Here is a 21,302-nt window from a genome sequence, read left to right as displayed (position 1 = left end):
ATGGTTAACTCCTGTTGTGGCTCTGTCTGCTCTGAGCAGGGCTGTGATCAAAGTCCCTGCCAGGAGAGCTGCTGCCAGCCCAGCTGCTGCCAGCCCACCTGCTGCCGCCCAGTGTGCTGCCAGACCACCTGCCGCCCCAGCTGTGGAGTGTCCAGCTGTGGAGTGTCCAGCTGCTGCCGCCCAGTGTGCTGCCAGACCACCTACCGCCCCAGCTGTGGAGTGTCCAGCTGTGGAGTGTCCAGCTGCTGCCGCCCAGTGTGCTGCCAGACCACCTGCCGCCCCAGCTGTGGAGTGTCCAGCTGCTGCCGCCCAGTCTGCTGTCAGACCACCTGCCGCCCCAGCTGTGGAGTGTCCAGCTGTGGAGTGTCCAGCTGCTGCCGACCAGTCTGTCAGACCACCTGCCGCCCCAGCTGTGGAGTGTCCAGCTGCTGCCGCCCAGTCTGCTGCCAGACTACCTGCCGCCCCAGCTGTGGAGTGTCCAGCTGTGGAGTGTCCAGCTGCTGCCAACCAGTCTGTCAGACCACCTGCCGCCCCAGCTGTGGAGTGTCCAGCTGCTGCCGCCCAGTCTGCTGCCAGACCACCTGCCGCCCCAGCTGTGGAGTGTCCAGCTGCTGCCGCCCAGTCTGTCAGACCACCTGCTGTGGTACAACTTGCTGCCGCCCCTCTTGTTGAATTTTCTGTCTGACTACCGACCCTGAGGCAGCCATAATCACAGTGAGCTGAACTTCTCATCCTTGTATTAAATGATTCCTACTTTTGTTGTCCTGACAATGGAAAGAAACCGGCAAAAGAGAATCCTACTAAGTACTGCCCATATTTCCCAAGGATCTCCTCTCTACATGCGTGTCTCAGATGCACGGTGCAGCTAAACATATCCTTCGAGTCTCCAACTTCCTTGGACTTCACCATTCTGTGTTTGACTATTCTTCAATAAATATTGCTTTATATTAGAAATATATGCATCTCTTTTCATTTATTTTTTTAGAAAATTAACAGTTTATTTTCTGGTATTTTTCCTTCCAAAGTGAGAAGATGTTTGAGTTACTATGACCAGGAAGAAAACTAGTTTTGCTAGTATGTTAGAGGTGTGCGTAGTTCCACATTTATTGCAGCATTATTCACATTGTCTGAGAAGCAGAATTAGCCTGTGTCCGTCAACTGATGAGTGGTAAATAAAATGCCTTATACATAATGGAATGCTGTTTACTCATAGAACAGGTGGAGTTTTATAATTTGTGACAACATGGCTAGAATTGGAAGAGGTTATGTAAGTGAAATCAGCCAGATACAGAAAGAAATACACATGATGTCATTCAAATGTGGAATCTAAAAAACAAATGGTCCCATAGAAGCAGAGAGTAGAAAAGTGGCCTGAGATTCTGGGGAAAATAGAGGGACACAAGGGAAGACTACCTGACTAACATCTGTAAAACAATTAGATAAAAGAGATCGTTCTAGAACTGGAGAGATGATTCAGTGGTTAAGTCCATCACTCTCTTATGGCCTCCACAGGCACCAGGCATGTACATGGTACACAGACAAACATGTAAACAAAACACCACATACATAAAATAAATAGATAAATAGAACTTTAAAAATGAAATAGAGTATTCAATTGCATAGGAAAGTTGCTACAAATAATAAATAGTTTATATTTCAAAACAGCTAGAACAAAGGACATTATTTTCACCAGCAAGAAATGATATAGATTTGAGCATGTAAAAATAGTAACCCATATTTAAACAGTGTGTCATGCATACACACATAAAAACGTCACATAGTACCCCATAAATGCATACAATTTTATATGTCAACTCAAAAGCAGAAAAGAAAGCAGATTTTGCACATATAATCTACTATCCATATTGTAAAAAAGAACTATATTTCAAAAATAACATGACCTACTTCATTTAATTAACAATAATTTTCCTTTTCAATCCATAAGATGATTGGCAGGTTCACAGGGCCATTGAACTCTGAGGATAATAAGACATGTGAAGACCAATAGTTTCCAACAAGAAACTCACAGACTAGTCTTTGAAATAAGGCTTAGGAATAAAAGGAAGGACCCAAATAGATAGAATATAATGGGGAAAACTTCTGTTCCAGAGAAGGACAATATGGAAGGGTTAAATATATACATAGTGAGTTAAAACCTAGTGAATGCTAGGGAAGTATACAAGTCATAAACTCAGGATGAACAGAGAAAGAAAAAGAACGAAGGGAGGGGAGGGGAGAAAGAGAAGGAGCAGGAGCAGAAAGAGGGGAGGAGGGGAGGGAGAGGGAAGGAGGAGCACAAGGAGGAGGGGAGGAGGAGGAGCAGGAGGAGGAAGGGAGAAAGAGGAGGAGCAGGAGGGGAGAAGGAGGATGCAGCCAGGGATTGTTTACATTGTTATAAATGAAAGGAGTAAAATGAGGCAAGAGATCAGCAGCCATGGGGACAGATATGGCAGAAAATGGACTGGGCCGCTGACTCCCCAATTGCCTTCACACTAAAGACACTGTGCTAAAATAAATCCTGAGCAGCTGAGGAAGCTCTCTGTCAGAGGTGGAGTACATTGACACTAGAGATAACTCCAGGAGGGGTTGAGGGAAGAGCTTAAAAAACAGGCAAGAAAAAAGTTGCATGAACGGACCAGCAAGATGGCTCAGGTAGGTTAAGGTGCTTGCTGCCAAACCTGGGACCCATGTAGTGGAAGGGAGAAAGGAGATGACTGACTCCCACAAGTTGTCCTCTGACCTCTACACACACAGTGACACATGTGTGCACCCCCTATACAAACATGCACACAGAAAAATAAATAAAATATAATAAAAACAATTTAAAATTTGACAGAAGAAAGAACTTAGGCTGCATTTGAAAGTTGTGCTCTGAGTGTGTACTTTTGGGATAGTCTTAGATCCTGCAGAATCTGTTAAAACTCAGGCTTGATTATACCCAGGTGAAAAAATACCTCCCGAAGCTACATCCCTAGTTTTACTTGGTCTGTCTGAAGCCTCTTCTACCAGAAAACAGATACTTGATCAAAACAAAGAGCCAATAGACTGAAGTTATCTTAAGGGAAGGACCAGTACAACACTTGAGACATTCTCGAATGGGGGAAACCTTCCCCTCTGGTAATGATAGCAACTGTGGAGGACCAAAAGGTAGACTAGTGATGTGGTAGACAGTGATGCCAGCGTGTGGAGCTGAAGGGTGGGTCCAGTGGAAAACCATTAAGAATGGGCAGCCACATGGCTTGTGGCCAGGGCAGCGGGGGGTTTAGGCTATTGGATTTCTGCTTCTGAGATGCTTGATTATCAGAACTTGTAACCAAACACCAGTAACTGTCAGCATTTGTCTGTGATGGGCAAAGCTGATTATCAGACCAACTCCTATTTCATCTTTTTGAGAAGAGGGAACATCAGACATATTTGGATTTAGAACATATTCTTACTGGCACAATTTAATAGGCATGGGGTCAGAAGAGAAGGCTATTGCCTTTCCTAAGCATCTCCCAGAACAACTTGGGCATTAAAAAAAATTACAGGCTGCCAGTGTTGTGCTACTGAATGTTCTGTGTTGGTTGGTTATTTCAGAAAGATGGACTTTGATGCATGCCCCTTTGATTCATAGGGTGATCCCACTCCATCCAACAAGCTAACATTGAAAGGAAATGTGGCAGCATATATTGTGTTGAATTTCCTTTCCCAACTCCCTCACCCCAGTATACTCTTAGACCCATGTTCTTCCCCTTTGAAAGCCTGTGTTCCATCATTCTACAGCGGGAATTATTTCACTTCCGTTAATCTCTGCTGTTGCCTTCCCGTTCGCCATGTGTCCTGTCGCATGGATCTTGCAGTATTTGCCTAGCCTAGACTGAGCCATGGCTGAGGAAGGAATATAGTGACAGCCAGTCACAAATCATTGGGTTCCACACCACCGATTGGGAAAGAAAGCTGCAGATTTAAAATTGTATGATGCACACAAGGAAGGGACAGGAGTTGATTTGGAAACATCAAATTTAAAAGAAAATGTGTATAATTACCTAATTTTGTAACTTCTTATCTGTTAACATCTTGACAGGGGACAAAAGGTATGAAAGAGACTCCTAAGTTCAGAAAAATCACTTTCTTGGATACCCAGGCCAAACCTCCAGCCCCCGTCATCATGGTCAGCTCCTGCTGAGGCTCTGTCTGCTCTGAGCAGGACTGTGGCCAAGGCTGCTGCCAGATCACCTGCTGCCAGCCCAGCTGCAGCCGCCCTAGCTGCTGTGTGTCCAGCTGCTGCAGGCCCAGCTGTTGTGTGTCCAGCCACTGGTGCTTCAACTGCTGTCATCCCAGCTGCTGTATGTCTAGTTGTTGCCACTCCAGCTAGCTGTTGTTCCAGCTGCTCTGTGTCCAGTTGCTGTGTGTCTGGCTGTCATCCAGCTGCTGTATGTTTAACTGTCATCCAGCTGCTGTACGTCTAGCTGTTGTCCCAGATGCTCTGTGTCCAGCTGCTGTGTGTCTGGCTGTCATCCAGCTGCTGTGTGTCTAGCTGCTGTTCCAGCTGCTCTGTGTCCAGTTGCTGTGTGTCTGGCTGTCATCCAGCTGCTGTGTGTCTAGCAGTTGTTCTAGCTGCTCTGTGTCCAGCTGCTGCACGTTTAGCTGTTGTCCCAGCTGCTCTGTGTCCAGCTGCTGTCATCTCAGCTGCTGTAAAGCTAGGTGCTGCTGTCTTGTCTGCTGCCAGACCACCTCCTGTCACTCACTCTCCTGTGGATCGTCTTGCTGAGTTTCATCCCTGACCACTACCCTCAGGCCAACCAACATGTTACCTGAGTACAGGACTTCCTAATTTCCTGGGTCTATCACACTTGGCCTTGTTCTGACCTGTTAGGTATTACTGTGTCTGTTCACCCCATTGATCATGCTATCAAGCGACAACTTAAAAACAATTGTTCAAGTTAATGCCATGTGGCCATGGCATTCTGTCAGACGACCTCATGTGTCACACTGGTTCACTGGAGCAGGTTCCTCATCCTGTTACTGTACATACTTGCCTTTTCATGGAATTCTTTATAGTAGACTGTGTCCCTATACATGCTTTAGTGGTGTCATCAGTATTTGTAATCTCTATTTCCAGCATTTATTTTTTTTATTTGAGGAAAAGTTTTACATTTCTGTAATCTAAATAAAGAAAATAAAATTTTCACATGTCAATCAAATTCTATAGTATAGAAAATTGCCAAATCATTAGTTTTTTTTCCCCAAGTCAGATTTCCCACTTTATTTTCAAGCTTCTTTCTAAGAACCAGTAACTTCTTTCTCACTGGTTTTTGATTATGGATTGATCAGCAGTCTTGGGCTGTGGCAAATGCATATATTGCCTGAGACCCAATTTTCATCCTTCAGATACTTCACTGTGCAATCTGGAATTTGGATTTGATAGGAAGACCTATGTCCGGTAGACTATGGTAGCACTATTGTTGAGAAAGAGGAGCACATCCTGTGAGAGAAGTATAATATATAAGTGTTGATTCATAGAAATAATGTGACTCAAGTAAAAAATGCACAGCTTACATGCACATGAGCTGCAAAAGTAAGAGAACTGAATGAAGGCTAAATGTTCATATTCTTATGAAAGGAGTTAGTAACCAAGCGTCATGGTGTTTTCAAGGAGAGGGGACAGGAAATCCTGACATTTGTAACAATGTGAACCAAACTGGGTAACTATGGGAGTGAAGTAAGCCAGACACAGGAATACAGATATTACCCTGTCTTGTTTTTACTTCATTGAAAATAGTCAAACTCCAGAAGCAGACGGAGTGAAGTGGTGGCCACCCAGAGATGTGGAGATGTTGATCAAAGCATATAAAGTTTCGGTTAAGTGTGGTAAGTCCTGGAAAAGCAACAATGACTAAGTTACCAGCCCTGAATTGTAAGGTTGAAATCTGTTAAAACAGTAGATCTCAAACATTCTTAGCACAAAATGGCAATAATTGTGATACAATGAGTATGTTAGTTTATTGTGGTAATAATTATACCATGTATATCACACATATCAAAATATCACATACACCTTTAATATATACAATTTTGTTAATCATTCCTGGGAAAGTTCACAGAACAAAGACTCTCATTGATATGAAACATGTGAGCATGTTGCCCAGATGTTAGGATGGTTTGAGGGAGGGCTGATGTGGGCAGTGTCGGGGGTTTGCTGGAGGAGGGACTATCCCCCAAGTCAAAAAGAACAAGTAGCGTAGTGGTCTTGCGTAGTGGTCTTGCATAGTGTCTGCAACAGAGCTGGGGACCTCCAAGCACCATACCTTTTGTTGACTATAGCAAGCAGTTCTTCAGGGTCCCAGTTTGCAACTCTTATTAGACTCAAAACGGAGACATTTCTGATTAATATAAAGTGCATCTGCAAACATGTGCCTGTTATCATGAACTAACCGTGAGTTGCCGGGCTCTGGTAGGCCTCATCTCCACTCTTGCTGGAACCTGTGACTGTCTTGAATATTAAAGACTGTGGTCAATGGCTCGTTGTCACTCTCATGGAAGTAGTTGAATTCTAAGAGTATTACACATCCCTGGTGAACATTGTATGTTGGGACAAATACTCCATGACTTGGCTAGTAGGTTACCTGATAATCAAAAAAGAATTATGACTTCCCCTCTTTGTGTGTATGTGTGTGTGTGTGTGTGTGTGTGTGTGTGTGTGTGTGTGTGAATATAAAAAAATAGTATGTACCTTAAAGGACATAGAGTAACTGTATGAGAGTGATTCGTTGTTTGCTCAAGACAAGATGTAGATACAAATAACTAGTAAATATAAGAAAGGAAGTTAAATGAACTTGCTATTAAAATGTAACGGCTCTCCACTGTGGGTGGCGAGGAGAAAACACCAGCACCATTAAGACTTAGCTGGAGAAGACCCATATGCCATCTGGGGCTCTCTGTGATGAGGAGAAAACATGAGCATGCCCAGCACCACTAAGATTGAGCTTGAGAAGAAGACCCACATGCCCGCCTGGGACTCTCTCCAGCAAGTGTCAAGGAGACAACACAGGCCTGCCTGGCGCCTGGCACCAGGGAGTGGGCACTACTATGGTGAGTAAATATATAGTGGGGTATGGAAGAGAGAGATGGAATGGTTCATGTCCTGTGGAGAGAGGCAGATCTGTAGAGGTGAAGGCAGTGAGAAACTGGCTGAGGTGGGTGGCCTGCTTGCCTCCCAGGGCCATGGTGATATCTAGGCCTGTGCTGCTGCCAAGGGCCGTGTCTGACTTTGCTGTGGTCTGTGTTGGCGTTCATGGCTCCCGTTACCACAGAGGGCTGAGAGGAGAGGGCTGCACAGAGTTGGTCTTGCCCCTCACTGGCTGTAACACTAGGGAGAACTGGCCCTCCCCACCCACCAACTATAGCACTTGAGAGAGTGGGTCCCGCACCTTGCCCGGGCTGCCAGACAGAGCTGGCACTGTTGGCAGAGGGGCTGGTGAGCCAGCTCTGAGGGTGTGAGAGTGGGAGAACTGGTCCCGTCCCCCTAGTCTGCCATGTGGTGGCATGGATGAGGGAAAAATATCTTCCCCATATCAGCCCTCACCACCTGTGGCAGGCAGGAGAGCTGACCCAGCTCCTTGCCAACTGCAGCACTTGGGAGAGCGGGCCCTGCACCTCGCTTGGGCAGCACAATGGAGCTGACCCTGTTGACAGGGGCTCAGGTGAGCCACCCTGAGAATGTGAGCATGGGAGGTCTGGTCATGCCCCTCATCTGCATAAGGTGGTGAGGGAGAGATGCCTCCCACCCCTCACTGCCTCTGGCAGGTGAGAGAGCTGGCTCGAATAATTGTCTGTCATGCAGTGGCATGGACAGGGGAGAGATGCCTTCTCCTTGCCCCTTGCCCTTGTCGCCTGCAGAAGAGCTGGCCCCTGGGTCATGAGAGTGGGGTGAGCAGGCCCTCCTCGCCTGGGCAGCGTAGTAGAGCTGACTCTGCTGGTAGGTGGGGGAGGGGGAGCCTTCCCTGAGGTGTGAGAATGGGAGAGCTGACCCCACACCTCTCATCTGCCATGAGGTGGCAAGGGAGAGGGAAAGATGCTCTCTTCCCCTTGCCTCTCACCATTTGTGGCAGGTGGGAGAGCTGATCCTTCTAGCTGCAGCACTCAGGAAAGTGAGCCCTGCATGTTACCTGGGCAGCACAGTAGAACTGACTCCATTGACCAGGTAGCAGGTGAGTCAGGCCTGAGAACATGAGCGTGGGAGATGTGGCCCTGCCCTTGTGGGCAAGGGATAGAAGACCCCCACACCCCAATCCCTCACTGCCTGTGGCAGGTGGGAGAGCTGGCCCAGAGGTCATGAGAATGAGAGAACTGTCTTTGGCTTTTACCAGCTGTGGCACTCAGGAGAGCAGCCCCTGCATCTCACCTGGGCAGCACAGTAGAGCTGCCCCTGATGGTGTCCTAGGTGTGGGTGAACCAGCCCCCAGGGTGTGAAAGCAGGAGAGCCAGCCCCACCCCTTGCTCCTTGCTCCATAGAGTGAACTAGCCTGGACTGTGCTGGAGAGCTCACCCTGGTGGTGAGGATGGGGGAGAGCTGGCAGGCTGACCAACCCAGCAACCACCCAGGCCCAGAACTACGGCTGGCTATGAGTTGGCAAATCCCAACATCCTCCTTGTCTATGATCTGCTGGAGCACGTGAAGGGGCCAAAACTGCAGACCCAAAGCTGCAGGATCTCCATGACACAGGACCACAACAAGATATCCAAGAGGAGTCCCAGGGAGGTCCCAAGCATCTATAGTGTAGTAGAAACCAGAGGCCTTGAACCACACAAATGGCTCAATCCAATGAACACTTGCAAGTAAAGATGTATGGACTAAAGAGGTTACTGTATGTGACTCACTGTGTCACACTACAGCTTCCACAATGAGATTTTTCTTCTTCTTTCTTTTCTTTTAATTTTATTTTGTTTTTCCCTGGGTGGGGGCAGAGTTACAAGAGCAGAGGGCAGATGCCAAGGGATGGGGAGATGAGTGGGATCAAGATGCATGATATGGAATCCACAAAGAATCAATAAAAAGTTAAATTATAAAAGAAAAGAAAGTATAACTTAAAATTAAGAAGATGGATCATTGTCAGGGCTGTGATCATAGGGCTGATAACAATGTGTAGAATCTGGATGGTTTGGAGTGTGAAGATAGTTTAAACTGTGGGCATCTTTGGAGGACCACGTGGTGATAGTCATAAAAGTGAAAAGGCAGATCTGTAACCCAATAGTTAGATGTGGTATGTACATCTGTAGTCTTAGCACCCAAGAGCCTGAAACAGAAGGACATGAGTTTAAGGCCAGACTAGACCATAGGAGTAGTCTTGGTCTCAAAAACAGACAGACAGACAGACAGACAAAGAAACAGATCCCTAACCCAATATTCCCACTGTAAGATTCTAAAGGTGTCTTTGGCTTTGTTTCCTCCTCCTTTTCCTCTTCTGCTTCTCTGTGCCTTTTGTTGGTTTGTTTGTTTGTTCATTTTCAGGTGTAGTGTCTCTGTGTCATCCAGGCTGGCCTTGAACTGCTGACCTTGCTTTACTGTCTGCAGGACTGGGAAGTTAGGAATGCATAGCTGGTAATGCCTGGCTTCTTTTTCCTTTCTAATGTAGACATTTATCACTTTTTCTCTTATGACTGCTTTCTCAGTATCCCATTAGTTTTTAGTATGTCATTTTGATTTCCTCAATCAATTGAAGGGTGTTCTTAAGAAAGAAATGAGACTCAAAGAAACATGCCCAAACTTCCTCCTTGATTTGGTCCTTTAGCCAAGAGTGTGATCACTTCTGCACATCTGTTAAATCCCCCTTTTCTTCATCATTATTCATTTCTGATTCATTGAGGTTAGAAAAAGGACTTGTTATACTGGGACTGCTTTTTAAAAAATTCTTTTTCCTCTTTCTGTCTTGTAGTTGATATATTGTGCACCCCAATAACCTTATCTGGGGGTCAGAGAACAGAACAGCCACTATATTAAACATAGGTTTAGGCAGTGGTAGCATACAGGCCTTTAATCCCAGCATTTAGGAGGCAGAGATCCATCTGGATCTCTGTGAGTTCAAGGCCACACTGGAAACAGCCAGGCATGGTGGCACACGCCTTTAATCCCAGGAAGTGAAGGCAGGAAGCAGAAAGGTATATAAGGCGTGAGGACCAGGAACTAGAGCCTGGTTAAGCTTTTAGGCTTTTAGCAGCAGAGCTGAGATTCATTCGGATGAGGACTCAGAAGCTTTCAGTTTGAGGAAACAGGATCGGCTGAGAAGTTGGCAAGGTGAGGTTAGCTGTGGCTTGTTCTGCTTCTCTGATCTTTTAATGTTCACCCCAATACCTGGCTCCCAGGTTTGTTTTTACTAATAAGACCTTTTAAGATTCATGCTACACTGTTTCCCCTGCTGCATTTTGTGTTTCTCTTTGTTTTTGTTCTGTGTTCTTTGTGGGGGTGGGGGGATTGTTGATAGGTATTCATTCATCTCGATTTCTTTGGTGCAATCTCTATAGGTATTAGTTGTGGAATTATAAACCATCCCCCAGTTATGAAAGTGTTTCTAAGCTGAAAACAATTTCCTTTACATACTCAAACACTCTGCTCCTAGCTCCTTCTCCTACATTATGTGCCTTTTGTCCTAGATTCTTTTCCATTTCTGTGATAAAACACCACGACAAAAAGTAGCCTGGGGAAGAAAGTGCTTATTTGACTGTTTGTAGTCCATCACTGAGGGAGGTCAGGGCAGGAACTCAAGCAGGGCAGGAACCTGGAGGCAGGAGCTGTTGCAGAAGCCATGGAGGAGTGCTGCTTGCTGGCTTGCTCCTTATGGCTTGCTCAGTCTGCTTTCTTATACCACTCAGAACCACCTGCCTAGAAGTGATGCCACCCATAGTGAGCTAGGCCTTCCCACACCAGTCAGGCAAGAAAATGTCCCACAGACTTCATGATCTGATGAAAGCACTTTCTCAATTGAAGTTCCTCTTCCCAGATGACTCAGTTGTGTCAAGTTGACAACATAAACAAGCAAACAAAACAAACAAACAAACAAACAAAAACCCCAAACCCCAAACTCCTCCCCCAAAATTAAAACTAACCAACTAAACAAACAAACAAACAAAAAACCCAGTAAACCAAAGAACCAGCCATGACACCTTTCGTGTACCAATTTATATACTTCCCAATGTAATTTAGTTAGAGTTATTTGAAACACTCAGGCCTTGTAACTTCCATAATTGTTTGCAAATTGATCTTGCCATTTTGTTCAGAACATATTTCCTCTCTTCTGCACTTCAATCAAGTCTTCCTGTTGTTTTCTGCTTGTGAGGTAAAGCACCTCCACCGCGACCCCAGGTCCAGTCTTTGCAGACAGGCCTCTCTGGGGCGGAGACTCCGGATGCCTCTCAATCCTTGTCCCTGTTCAAATCACTGTCTCCACTCTCAGTAGTTCCCTGGGGAATTCAAGTGTGCCAAGTACATTAGTGTCTCAAGATGTGAGGCCGAGCCTTGTCACTCAAGAGGCTGGGAAGTGAGCTTGCTCCCTGTGTGGTCTACTTTCCTGATTCCCTAGAGACAAGCTGGGAGCTGGCTCTTTGCCCAAACTCTCTCAGCACTAAGCTGGGTAGAGGATCTATGGCACCTTCACTCTCTTTCAGACCTGACTCCTGCAACGGGATGATTTACTCTCTTACACAACTACTGAATACATTCCCATCAGCAGTCGGAGACAGGCAGCCTAGCTGGGGCCTGGGATGGAGTGGGACCTATTGCTGAAGAAAGCCTGTGCCAAGGGTTATGGGAAATGTCTATCTACCTTCTCTTCATGCTCCCAAAACTGTGGCAATTATCAGCTCCATCAGGCCCAAGACTAAAAGGTTAATTAAAATCCTGATGTATGGAGAACAGCTGGGGAACTTGGGACTTCATAGCTAATATGAAACCAAGACCATTCCAGTAAGCAATGGGAGCTGGGTATTTCTGCCGGCTAGGTGAACATTGAAATAGAGAAATAGACACTCCTCCTGAGCCTCCTTGAAATTGCCTCTTTGATCCCTATGGTCCCGGAGGACTCTTGTATTTAGGAGCTAGTAGTCCCTTTGATGGGAGCTGTAAAAGTCGGAGTACTTGATGTGTGGTCAAAGTCCTTTCAGGGAGAGGCTGGAGACTTGGTTTCGTGGGGGTAGGGACCAAACATGTAAGTACTACTAATTACATGTGTTGCTGGTCCCCGGATGGAAGCTAGTTAAAGGCTTGATTCTGGGGCATCACCTCTGAGAGTATACAGTCAAAGCCCTCCATGGGGAAGCTGAGTTGAGGGTGGGGTGTTGGTGACCTGCAGCAGCAAGTGTTTGCCTGCATGTTTAAAGCCATTTCATTACCATAGAGGACTGGTAAACACCAACCCCAGCCCTTCCCAGAGCTAGACGGCTTAGGAGCCAGTCCCTGTGAGAGCTATAAATATTGAGGAATTCAACTGGTAGACCAACTTCTTGCATGGGAGAGGTTGGATACACGATTTTTGTGAAGTAGGAAAAGAATGCTGGGGAGAAGAACTCCTCATAGGCATTTGGGTTTTCTGAAGTTGCATTTATGAATTCATAGCAGCTGTGGTTGCTTGCACAAGATCAAGCCAGTCAACATTCCAGCATGGAGTAGGGAGGGCTCGTGAACCCCTCTTTCCTAGGCAAGGAGCTATGGTAGTCTAGGGAGAGTCAGTTTTCTTGAAGTGTATGGCTCCTGGTAGATCAACTACGTTCCCGTGGATGGCTTCACACCCATGAATATATGGGCAGTACAACCTGAACTCAGCCTGTTAGAGAAAAGAGGACATAAAGTTGGGAGAGCAAGGGTGATCTGTTATGAGGAGCCATGAGAGATGGGTATGATCAAAATACATTGTATACATGTGCACATCCTCAAAGCATCAATAAAAACATTATATTAAAAACGTTCCCCGGAGGTCTTTCTAAGTCCCTGCCCCTTTGACTCCAGATAACTCGTTCCACTTTGTGTCAATCTACTTGTGTTCCCATCTTTAAGTTGTATAGTTTCTACACTTTGAAGCTCTATTTTGGTATCTTATTCTGAGATGTAGGAATTCTCGTTGTGTAGTGAGATATCACAGAAAAATAAATAAAGTAAAAAAAAAATAAAAAAAATAGAAGACGTTCTACTCTCTTCCCCAGACTTCCTGAGTCAGCACTGCTGATTAAAACTCCAGTGTACTCATCTGGCTTGCAGCGACCCCCTTCCCTCTGACAAGGTGTCGCTTTCCAGTCTACCATCAGGCTCAAGACATGACTTGGTAGAATGCTTGCTCAAGGAATGCACCAGTGGAGATCAAAATTTTATGGCAAGTGCAAGATTCAAAATATTGATAAAACAGTAATTTGAGGTCACCAACTAATCAGGATGGATGTCAGACTTAGCTATAGAACTCGCCAGACCTTGAAGCCCTATGTTGTTCCTATCTGTTTCTTGCTGGGTCACAGGGATGTGGAGTTGAAGAGGACTCCTATAGGGAACTTGAGTCAATGGCTGCTTACCCAACAAACTTCTTCACCATCTCCACTAGTACTGCTGGCTGACCATCAAGGTGCCCTGGAATGTCCAAACCTCCAGCCCTAGAAGGTCATGACCAAGACTATAAAACATGATCATGTTTTCTTTAATTTTTTTCTCGTTAATAAAGAGAACACAATCATCAAAAAAATTGAGAAGAAACACCATCAGATGGAAGTTAAGCTTCTTTAACAGGATAAAATGAGATAATTATAAACTAATATTATTACTTTATAACAACACTTATATCAGTCTCACTCTATAAATGTTCAAAATAATTGTGTTATGTTACACAGTCAATTTTATATAAATATAATTTATGTAAATTCTGATATAAGTGTTTTTTAGTTATATAACCCTTGTTACCGACTCCAATGATGATTCCAATGTCCACTCCAGAAAAAAAAACTGACTTTTAAAAATTATTTTTTGAAAATTTCATGCATGTATACAATATATCTTCATTATGTATACCCCCAGACCTCCCTCTAACTCCTCTTGATGACCCTCAAAATCTTCTTTATCTTATAACCAGTTGGTGCTGCTTGTATACTCATGGGTGAAGGATCATCCACTGGGGCACGGGTAACCTAGTAATGGTCACCCACCCACCAAAGAAAAGTGGTTCTGACTCCTTGGCTGTCTCAGGGGCACCAGGAGCCCCTTTGTGAGTGCTCAGCCATAGGTAAAACATCTATGCTCCTCCCACCCTGCTCCAAGACTCAAATACTATGCTACAAGAGTGGACAGACAGAATGTACCATCTAGAGGGTGGAGAGGAATGCTGGGAAACATCAGCTTCTGGACATGATACAGCTGTTGCAATACGAACTGGCCGAAACAGCTGTGGTTACCTCCATGAGACCTACACAAGTCCTGCACAAGGCCTGTACGAATTCCAACCTGTTAAACATACTGATTTGTCTCTTAAACAATAGTCAGGGAAGAGCAACCCCTGGACAGCATGTCAACCTTCACAGGACTGTCTTCTATGGAAGAAGCTGAAGGATTTTTAAATGTATAACACTGAACACAAGGAAGGGAAGATAAAATGCTTCAGGGGGAAAGAAGGATGGAATGAGCATCAGCACACTCAGTACCTGAACCCTGATGACTGTGTTAAGTGTGTATCAGGAAGTCAGAGGGATAGGCCTTAATCCATCAGGAAAACAGTGTTTCCCATCAAATGCAGAAAACACAATTGTCCAAGTTAATGATTGTTTACTTACCATGGTTAACCCGAAAAGGAAGAGAAACCCCAGCAAGGTGTAAAATGGGACCTAGGGCGTGGAGATGCCCAGATTCAAGTCATACATTCTTTTGGAAATCCATTTCTAATATCCACCTCCGACACCATGGTCAGCTCCCGCTGTGGCTCTGTCTGCTCTGAGGAGGGCTGTGGCCAAGGCTGCTGCCAGCCCAGCTGCTGCCGCCCCAGCTGCTGTGTGTCCAGCTGCTGCAGACCCAGCTGCTGTGTGTCCAGCTGCTGCAGACCCAGCTGCTGTGGTGGTTCTTGTTGCTGAGTGTCCTGACCTGGATCAATTTTCTTTCTCATCTTAGTCCTGCAGTCTAGGCATCTAGTCAACAGGGCATGTGACATACTGATATTATAAACAGACAGACTCATGGGATGATTTGAAAAATCCCTGTGTCTGTTACTGTTTATTCTATCTTAAAATCATTTTTGATACTAGTACATCAGAATTATGAATTATTCTTAAAATTGTTTTAGAATTCCTTACTCTGTTTCAAAGGACAAGTTGTTAAACATTTTACTTTTAGAATTTTTTCATTCTAATGTTCTCTCTGCCCCATGAAATTTATTTTCATGCCAATTGCTTGATATTTCTTAATAAAACTTAGAGCCTTCAAAGGCATAAAATGTGCTCATCTCACATTTTTATTTACTTTTTATTGGTGCATATTCATTATGCGTAGTGCTAACCTACAAAAGACAATCTCTTTCAAGTATATCATGCATTTTCGCCATTCTTCTCCATCCCCTCACCCTCCTCCCACCTCCCTTTGCTCTCATCTACTTTCACTCAAATACGTATAATACTTTTATTTATTTAGATATAATGTAGGACCACAGATGAGAGAAAATAGGCAATAGTTTTCTTTTTTTGAGCTGGACATATTTTACTTATTGTGGCTATTTCCCAGCCAATGGCATAGTTTCACTCTCTAATTATGCTGAACAAAATTCCACATTTATATACCACATTTTTCCTTACTCCTGCACCTGCTGTTGGGTTCCTGGTCTGATTAACATATTGGTTTTTGTGACTAGCACTGAGAGGGGTATGGATTGTGCATCTCTGTGATGTGCTGATTTAGCACCCTTTGTGTACACACCAGAATTGGAGAGCTGAGTCACATGGTGGGTCTTCTTCTAGTTCCAAGGCATCTCCATCTGATTTCCATAGGGGTTGGACCAATCTATATTCCCAACCAGCAGTGTCCTAGGCATAGCATATCAACTTGCAGTAAGACTAAGCATCTCCCTTTATATTAAGGCTGGGCAAGGCAACCCAGTATGAGGAATAGGTTCCCAAGAGCCAGCTAATGGATTAGGGACTCCCATTGTTAGGAGTCCCAGGAGTAGACCAAGCTACACAACTGTCACATATATGTAGTTGGCCTAAGTTGGTCCCGTGTAGACTCCCTGGTTGTTGGTTCAGACCCTGCGAGCTCCTATGAGTCAGGTTAGTTGTTTCTGAGGGTTTTCTTGTGATATCTTTGACCCCTCTGGCTCCTACAATCCTTCCTCCCTCTCTTCAGCAGGATTCCCTGAGTTCAGCCTAATGTTTGGCTGTGAGTCTCTGCACCTGTTCCCACCAGCTACTGGATGAAGGCTCTGATGACAATTGGAATAGTCAACAATCTGATCACAGGAGATGGCCAGTTCAGGCTACTATGTCCACTATTGCTAGAAGTCTTAGCTGGGGTCATCCTTGTAGATTTGTGAGAGTTTCCCTTGCACCAGGTTTCTACCTGACCCTGAGATGCCTCCCCTTTTAAGTCATCAAGTGTAAGTAAAATTTTTATTTGAACTGGAATTTAGTCTCACAGAAGAGGAGAGGATGGAAGAGACTTTCATCTGAAAAAGGATTAATATCCAGATCACGTGATAAACTAAAAATATACCATGGAACCCAAATGGTACAATCATAAACACATAAATGAACTGAACAGACACTTCTTAAAAGAAGTACAAATGGCTAACTAATGTTCATTTAAAATACATAATATCTTTCTCCATCAGGGAAAAGCAAATCGAAACTATGCTGAGATTCTTCACCCCAGTCCGAATGGCTGCCATGAAGAAATCAAGCAACAGGTGCCTGTGAGGATACAGGCGGGGTGGGGGAAGGGGTGGAGCAGGGCTGTTGCTATAGCTGTAGTTGGTCTTAGGAGATACAAGAAAGGCAGTTGAATGTGAGTCTGGAAGCAAGCCAGGGAGTAATTTTCCTCTGAAGCTTCTTCTTGAGCTTTTAGTTTTGAGATCCTGCCTTTGATGGTGGACTGTAACCTGTAAGCTAAAATAAACTCTTTCCTCCTGAAGTTGCTTCTGGTCATGGAGTCATGGCATCAGAAAGCAAACTAGATCAGTCACTCATCACTGGGGGAAACTGCCTGGTAGTCCTAGTCCTAAAATAAGCCCATGGTTCCCACAAGCTGAAATCCAACGTGGGGATTTGATGTAACAGTGACTCCCTCTGTGTGACAGGCCAGCACTGGAGACAGAATCTATTTTGTCACCCCCTCCATACCTCAGAATGTCATCAGCCATGGCCTTGGGAGGGGCCTACTATTTGAGATTGAGCTACTCTGGGGACCTATAAAGAATGATCAGTCACATGTCAGGGAGCCTGAGGATGCCCTGCCAGTGCCAGGTGGAAAATGGACACAAGAGACAGCCATGAAGAGGGGCAGGGTCAGATTTGGACATGATAAGAAGTTTAGGCAGCAGAGGAGTTGGTGGTTGGCAACATGAATGAAAATTTCAAGCAGGAAATTGAGATTTGGGGCAGGGGACCAAACAGAAATGTTAGAAATAGTTCTGATCTCCACTGGGTCATGTGTAGCCACTAGTCACCAGGGCTGCTCAAGGGCCATTCTTTCCCTAAAACACAGGAGCTTCTGGGGATATTAGACTGTCCCTTGGGTACTGTAATGGAGTAACCAGGGACTTTGCCCCACAATAACTGGGAGAGTTCTATTGCTCCCCTCTCCCTATGACAGAGGAAAACATATAAAACTTTCCTACCTTGTGTCTACATTCTTCAGAGCCAGGACAGGGTGCAGGCACAGGATACCAGACAATTCTCCTAAAGAGGTCCAATTGGCAGCTCGGGCAATTTTCCTGGCTACATAAATCTAGCAATAAGGACCAAGACTGGAAGGGAAATAGGCCAAGCACAAAAGAGCATTATCAGAGCATTGTGATTCAATTAGGTTTCTAAGTGCCAGAGGGCAGAAAGGAAATCTTAAAGTCATTGTCTCTCCATCTGGTTCTTGAATCTTCCTCAGCAATAACAACTCATACTTCAGTCCCTCCACTGACGACCTCAGGGCAACCCATTCCACAAGCCAACTGCACAGGGTGAGTCACGTGTTTTTCCCTGAGATGTCCACTTCCCCTCCAACAATGGCCAGCAGTCATGGGGGGAAGTCCCTCACACAGAGTGCTTCAGCTATGTGCCATTGATCCACTCTAGTTTCCCTTCTTGGGACTTAGTTTTCAAAGTTTCCCACTCATGGCTCATTAGTCACAATGCCATTACCACATTAACTTTAATCTCCACATACCACATTTATTTCCGTTGCTCTGGTTTGTGGAATTAAACACACTTTGCAGTGTGTTTAATTAGAGAAGAGAATTATTCCCTCTCCTTCGTAAATACCACTCTTCCAAGAATGCACGAGAGTGTTGGAGCCCAGGGACTTTAATGCCTCGGAGTTTAATGTCTGCAAATGGTGCCGTGTGAACTAACACTGAACTCACTCTAGTGTGAACCACCTAAGGATTTGTTGTTATAAACTATACCAATTTCTTAAACATGTGCAGTGGTTACTTCTTAGCCAACAGGTCGCAACCGCTTTTCTTTTCTTCTTTTCTGATTTTTTCTATGTAGCTCAGGTTAGTGCAAATTCATGACATAGCCTAGGCTCACCTCAAACTCATAGATGTCTTTCAGCCTCCTAAATGCTGAAATTACAGGTATGCACTACTATATCCAGTTTCAACCCACTTTTCCACTCAAGTCCAAGAGTAAAATGTTAATTTGATCAGAATATTATGCCTGGTCAAGTTAAAAGTTGGTGAGATTGACACAACCTCAGGGATTGTGGGTTATTTAAAAAAGTTCCTTCCAAGAAATTTAGATGCATTCACCCCTCCCAATCTTGTTCACCTTCATGGTTAGTAACCTGGTTAGTTAATTTGTTTTGTCCTGATTAGTTGCTTTTTTTTTTTTTTTTTTTTTTACATTGCCTTGATTCTGCCATTCAGCACATTTACTCTTTCCTATCTTTACAATCCCCAGACATTCAGAAGAACAGGTTTTATGGGAAGACTGACAGTAGACTGGAGATGTGCATGGTGTTCTCAGAGAGACCAGCCTAACACAGATGTTGTTGTCCAGAGTGCCCTAAAGTGGAATGCCACATGAACCTGGAAGATCATGACACAAAGCCAGGATCTCCTTCCTCAGGTCCCCTTGACTCCAGAGATGGAGGAGCATAAGGGACTGTCAGCAGTCCTTGTTTTCCAAACAGTTATCAGCCAGAAGTTGAGTTAGACATATTTTTTCAGCCTTTAAGCATGCACTATGTTTTCACAATGAAAACACATAGGCAGCTGTCTTGAGTTAGAAATCTGTACCCTATCATCTCCTGCTTGAGTGACAACCAACAATGCAGATGAAGCAGGAAAGCATTGGGCTTTAAAAGCCCAACAACACAACATGGCAGGATCCAAGTTAGAGCAACAGGCAAGCACAGTGAACTATGGTGAGTGGGTAGGAAAGTGTATCTTAAAAACGGGAAATGGGTCAATGTTTCCTACCAAAGCCAGAAAGACAGTAAGTCAACAATGAAAATCAGCTCCACAGTAGCAAGCTGAGTAAACATCAAAATTTCCTGTCTTACTATCATGTCAGAAAATAGTGCTGTGTTCCCCATGAGAAAGTCTGAACACTGGGTGATTAATCGCAGCTGGCAGGGGATACATCAGTGCTCTGTCTCACATTCAAACCTCTTCTGACAATCTGTAACAAATGGACAATAAGACTGTACCATGAATTTACTTCCCTGGGTGATTAGAAACAAGTATATGTCACGCTGGAATGGACAGGCTATGCTGTGTGAACTGAGACTGAAGTGCGTAATATCAAGAGGCAAAATGCCATGTGATGGTGCCCTTTGATCATAATTTAGAAAGGTAACTCAGGAAGTGATGACAGACCAATTCGAACACATCAGGAAGAGAAATTGTGTTTCCTCCCCAACCTGAAAATGTAACCAGGAAAACAAATTGCTTAATTTGATAATCACATATTTATCTATGTAAACAATAACAAGGAAAGAATGCTGCCTGTGAGGACAGCAGCCTCTCAGCGGGGTATAAAAGGGGATGTGGGCAGGGAGACTCCCACTTCCAAACCTTCCAATCCACCTCCTTGTAAACCCACCCAGAATCTCCACCTCTGACACCATGGTCAATTCCTGCTGTGGCTCTGTCTGCTCTGAGGAGGGCTGTGGCCAAGGCTGCTGCCAGCCCAGCTGCTGCAGGCCCACCTGCTGTGTGTCCAGCTGCTGCAGACCCAGCTGCTGTGAGTCCAGCTGTTGTAGGCCCAGCTGCTGTTGCAGGCCCACCTGCTGTGTGTCCAGCTGTTGCAGGCCCAGCTGCTGTTGCAGGCCCACCTGCTGTGTGTCCAGCTGTTGCAGGCCCAGCTGCTGTTGCAGGCCCACCTGCTGTGTGTCCAGCTGTTGCAGGCCCAGCTGCTGTTGCAGGCCCACCTGCTGTGTGTCCAGCTGTTGCAGGCCCAGCTGCTGTTGCAGGCCCAGCTGCTGTATGTCCAGCTGTTGCAGACCTAGCTGCTGCCAGTCTGTGTGCTGCCAGCCCACCTGCTGCCGCCCCAGCTGCTGCATCTCCAGTTGTTGCCGTCCCAGCTGCTGTGTGTCCAGCTGCTGCCACCCCTGTTCTGGTGGTTCCAGCTGTTGTGGGTCTAGCTGCTGCAGGCCCAGCTGCTGCATTTCTAGCTGCTGCCGCCCCTCCTGTTGCCAGACCACCTGCTGTCGCCCAGCATGCTCTAGTGCTTCTTGTTGCTGAGAGCTCTCACCCACAGTCTCCTGTTCTTCACCAACTAACATCCCTGATGTAGACCACCTGTGAGATGAATCCTGTGATGTCTGTTATATGCCTGTAGTTCCAGTTGATGAGCATGCTGCTCTAGCCTACAAATATACCCTATCTCTCACTTATACTACTCACTCTTTCTTATATGAACACAGCTTTGAATTTCCTTTAGATTCCTTAAAACTATTATGTGACACCCCCCTACAATGGAAAAATGTGTTCCCTGCCCTATTTCCTAAAATGGAGTCATTCCTACAACTTAAATAAATGTGGATTTTGCAGCCATATAAATACAAAGCATTTTGTCTTCTTTTTCCTTCCTGTTGTCACATTAACAGCTTTTCTATAGTCCATCTCTAAAAACGAAAAGACCATAGGACGTGGTGA

At 45.1% G+C, this 21,302-nt stretch overlaps 2 protein-coding genes and 1 pseudogene across 10 annotated transcripts; all 3 read left to right on the top strand.

Annotated features, from left to right (window-relative positions):
- Window positions 1-672, top strand: LOC131917709 (keratin-associated protein 4-1-like). 2 transcript variants are annotated; one of them, XM_059271750.1, is made up of 3 exons: window positions 1-113; window positions 156-319; window positions 512-672. In XM_059271750.1, exons 1-3 carry the CDS (start codon window positions 1-3, stop codon window positions 670-672), a joined length of 438 nt encoding a protein of 145 aa, XP_059127733.1. The 2 variants fall into 2 exon arrangements, with proteins under 2 accessions (XP_059127733.1, XP_059127732.1); XM_059271749.1 differs by having other exon boundaries at window positions 1-672.
- Window positions 673-4,150: 3,478 nt separating this feature from the next.
- On the top strand, window positions 4,151-4,753 carry LOC131917086 (keratin-associated protein 4-3-like; annotated as a pseudogene).
- A 6,226-nt stretch (window positions 4,754-10,979) lies between these two features.
- On the top strand, window positions 10,980-20,888 carry LOC131917708 (keratin-associated protein 4-9-like). 8 transcript variants are annotated; one of them, XM_059271743.1, is made up of 3 exons: window positions 14,905-15,026; window positions 20,348-20,473; window positions 20,510-20,888. In XM_059271743.1, exons 1-3 carry the CDS (start codon window positions 14,905-14,907, stop codon window positions 20,886-20,888), a joined length of 627 nt encoding a protein of 208 aa, XP_059127726.1. The 8 variants fall into 8 exon arrangements, with proteins under 8 accessions (XP_059127730.1, XP_059127726.1, XP_059127724.1 ...); XM_059271748.1 differs by lacking the exon at window positions 14,905-15,026 and having other exon boundaries at window positions 20,271-20,488; window positions 20,570-20,737; window positions 20,819-20,888; XM_059271747.1 differs by lacking the exon at window positions 14,905-15,026 and adding an exon at window positions 10,980-10,987 and having other exon boundaries at window positions 20,399-20,888.
- The last annotated feature ends 414 nt before the right edge of the window (window positions 20,889-21,302 follow it).

This window comes from Peromyscus eremicus, chromosome 8a (genome assembly GCF_949786415.1).
Source record: "Peromyscus eremicus chromosome 8a, PerEre_H2_v1, whole genome shotgun sequence".
Lineage (NCBI taxonomy): Eukaryota > Metazoa > Chordata > Mammalia > Rodentia > Cricetidae > Peromyscus > Peromyscus eremicus.
The sequence above is the reverse complement of the archived record's forward strand: the minus strand, read 5'-3'. Positions and strand labels throughout refer to the sequence as shown.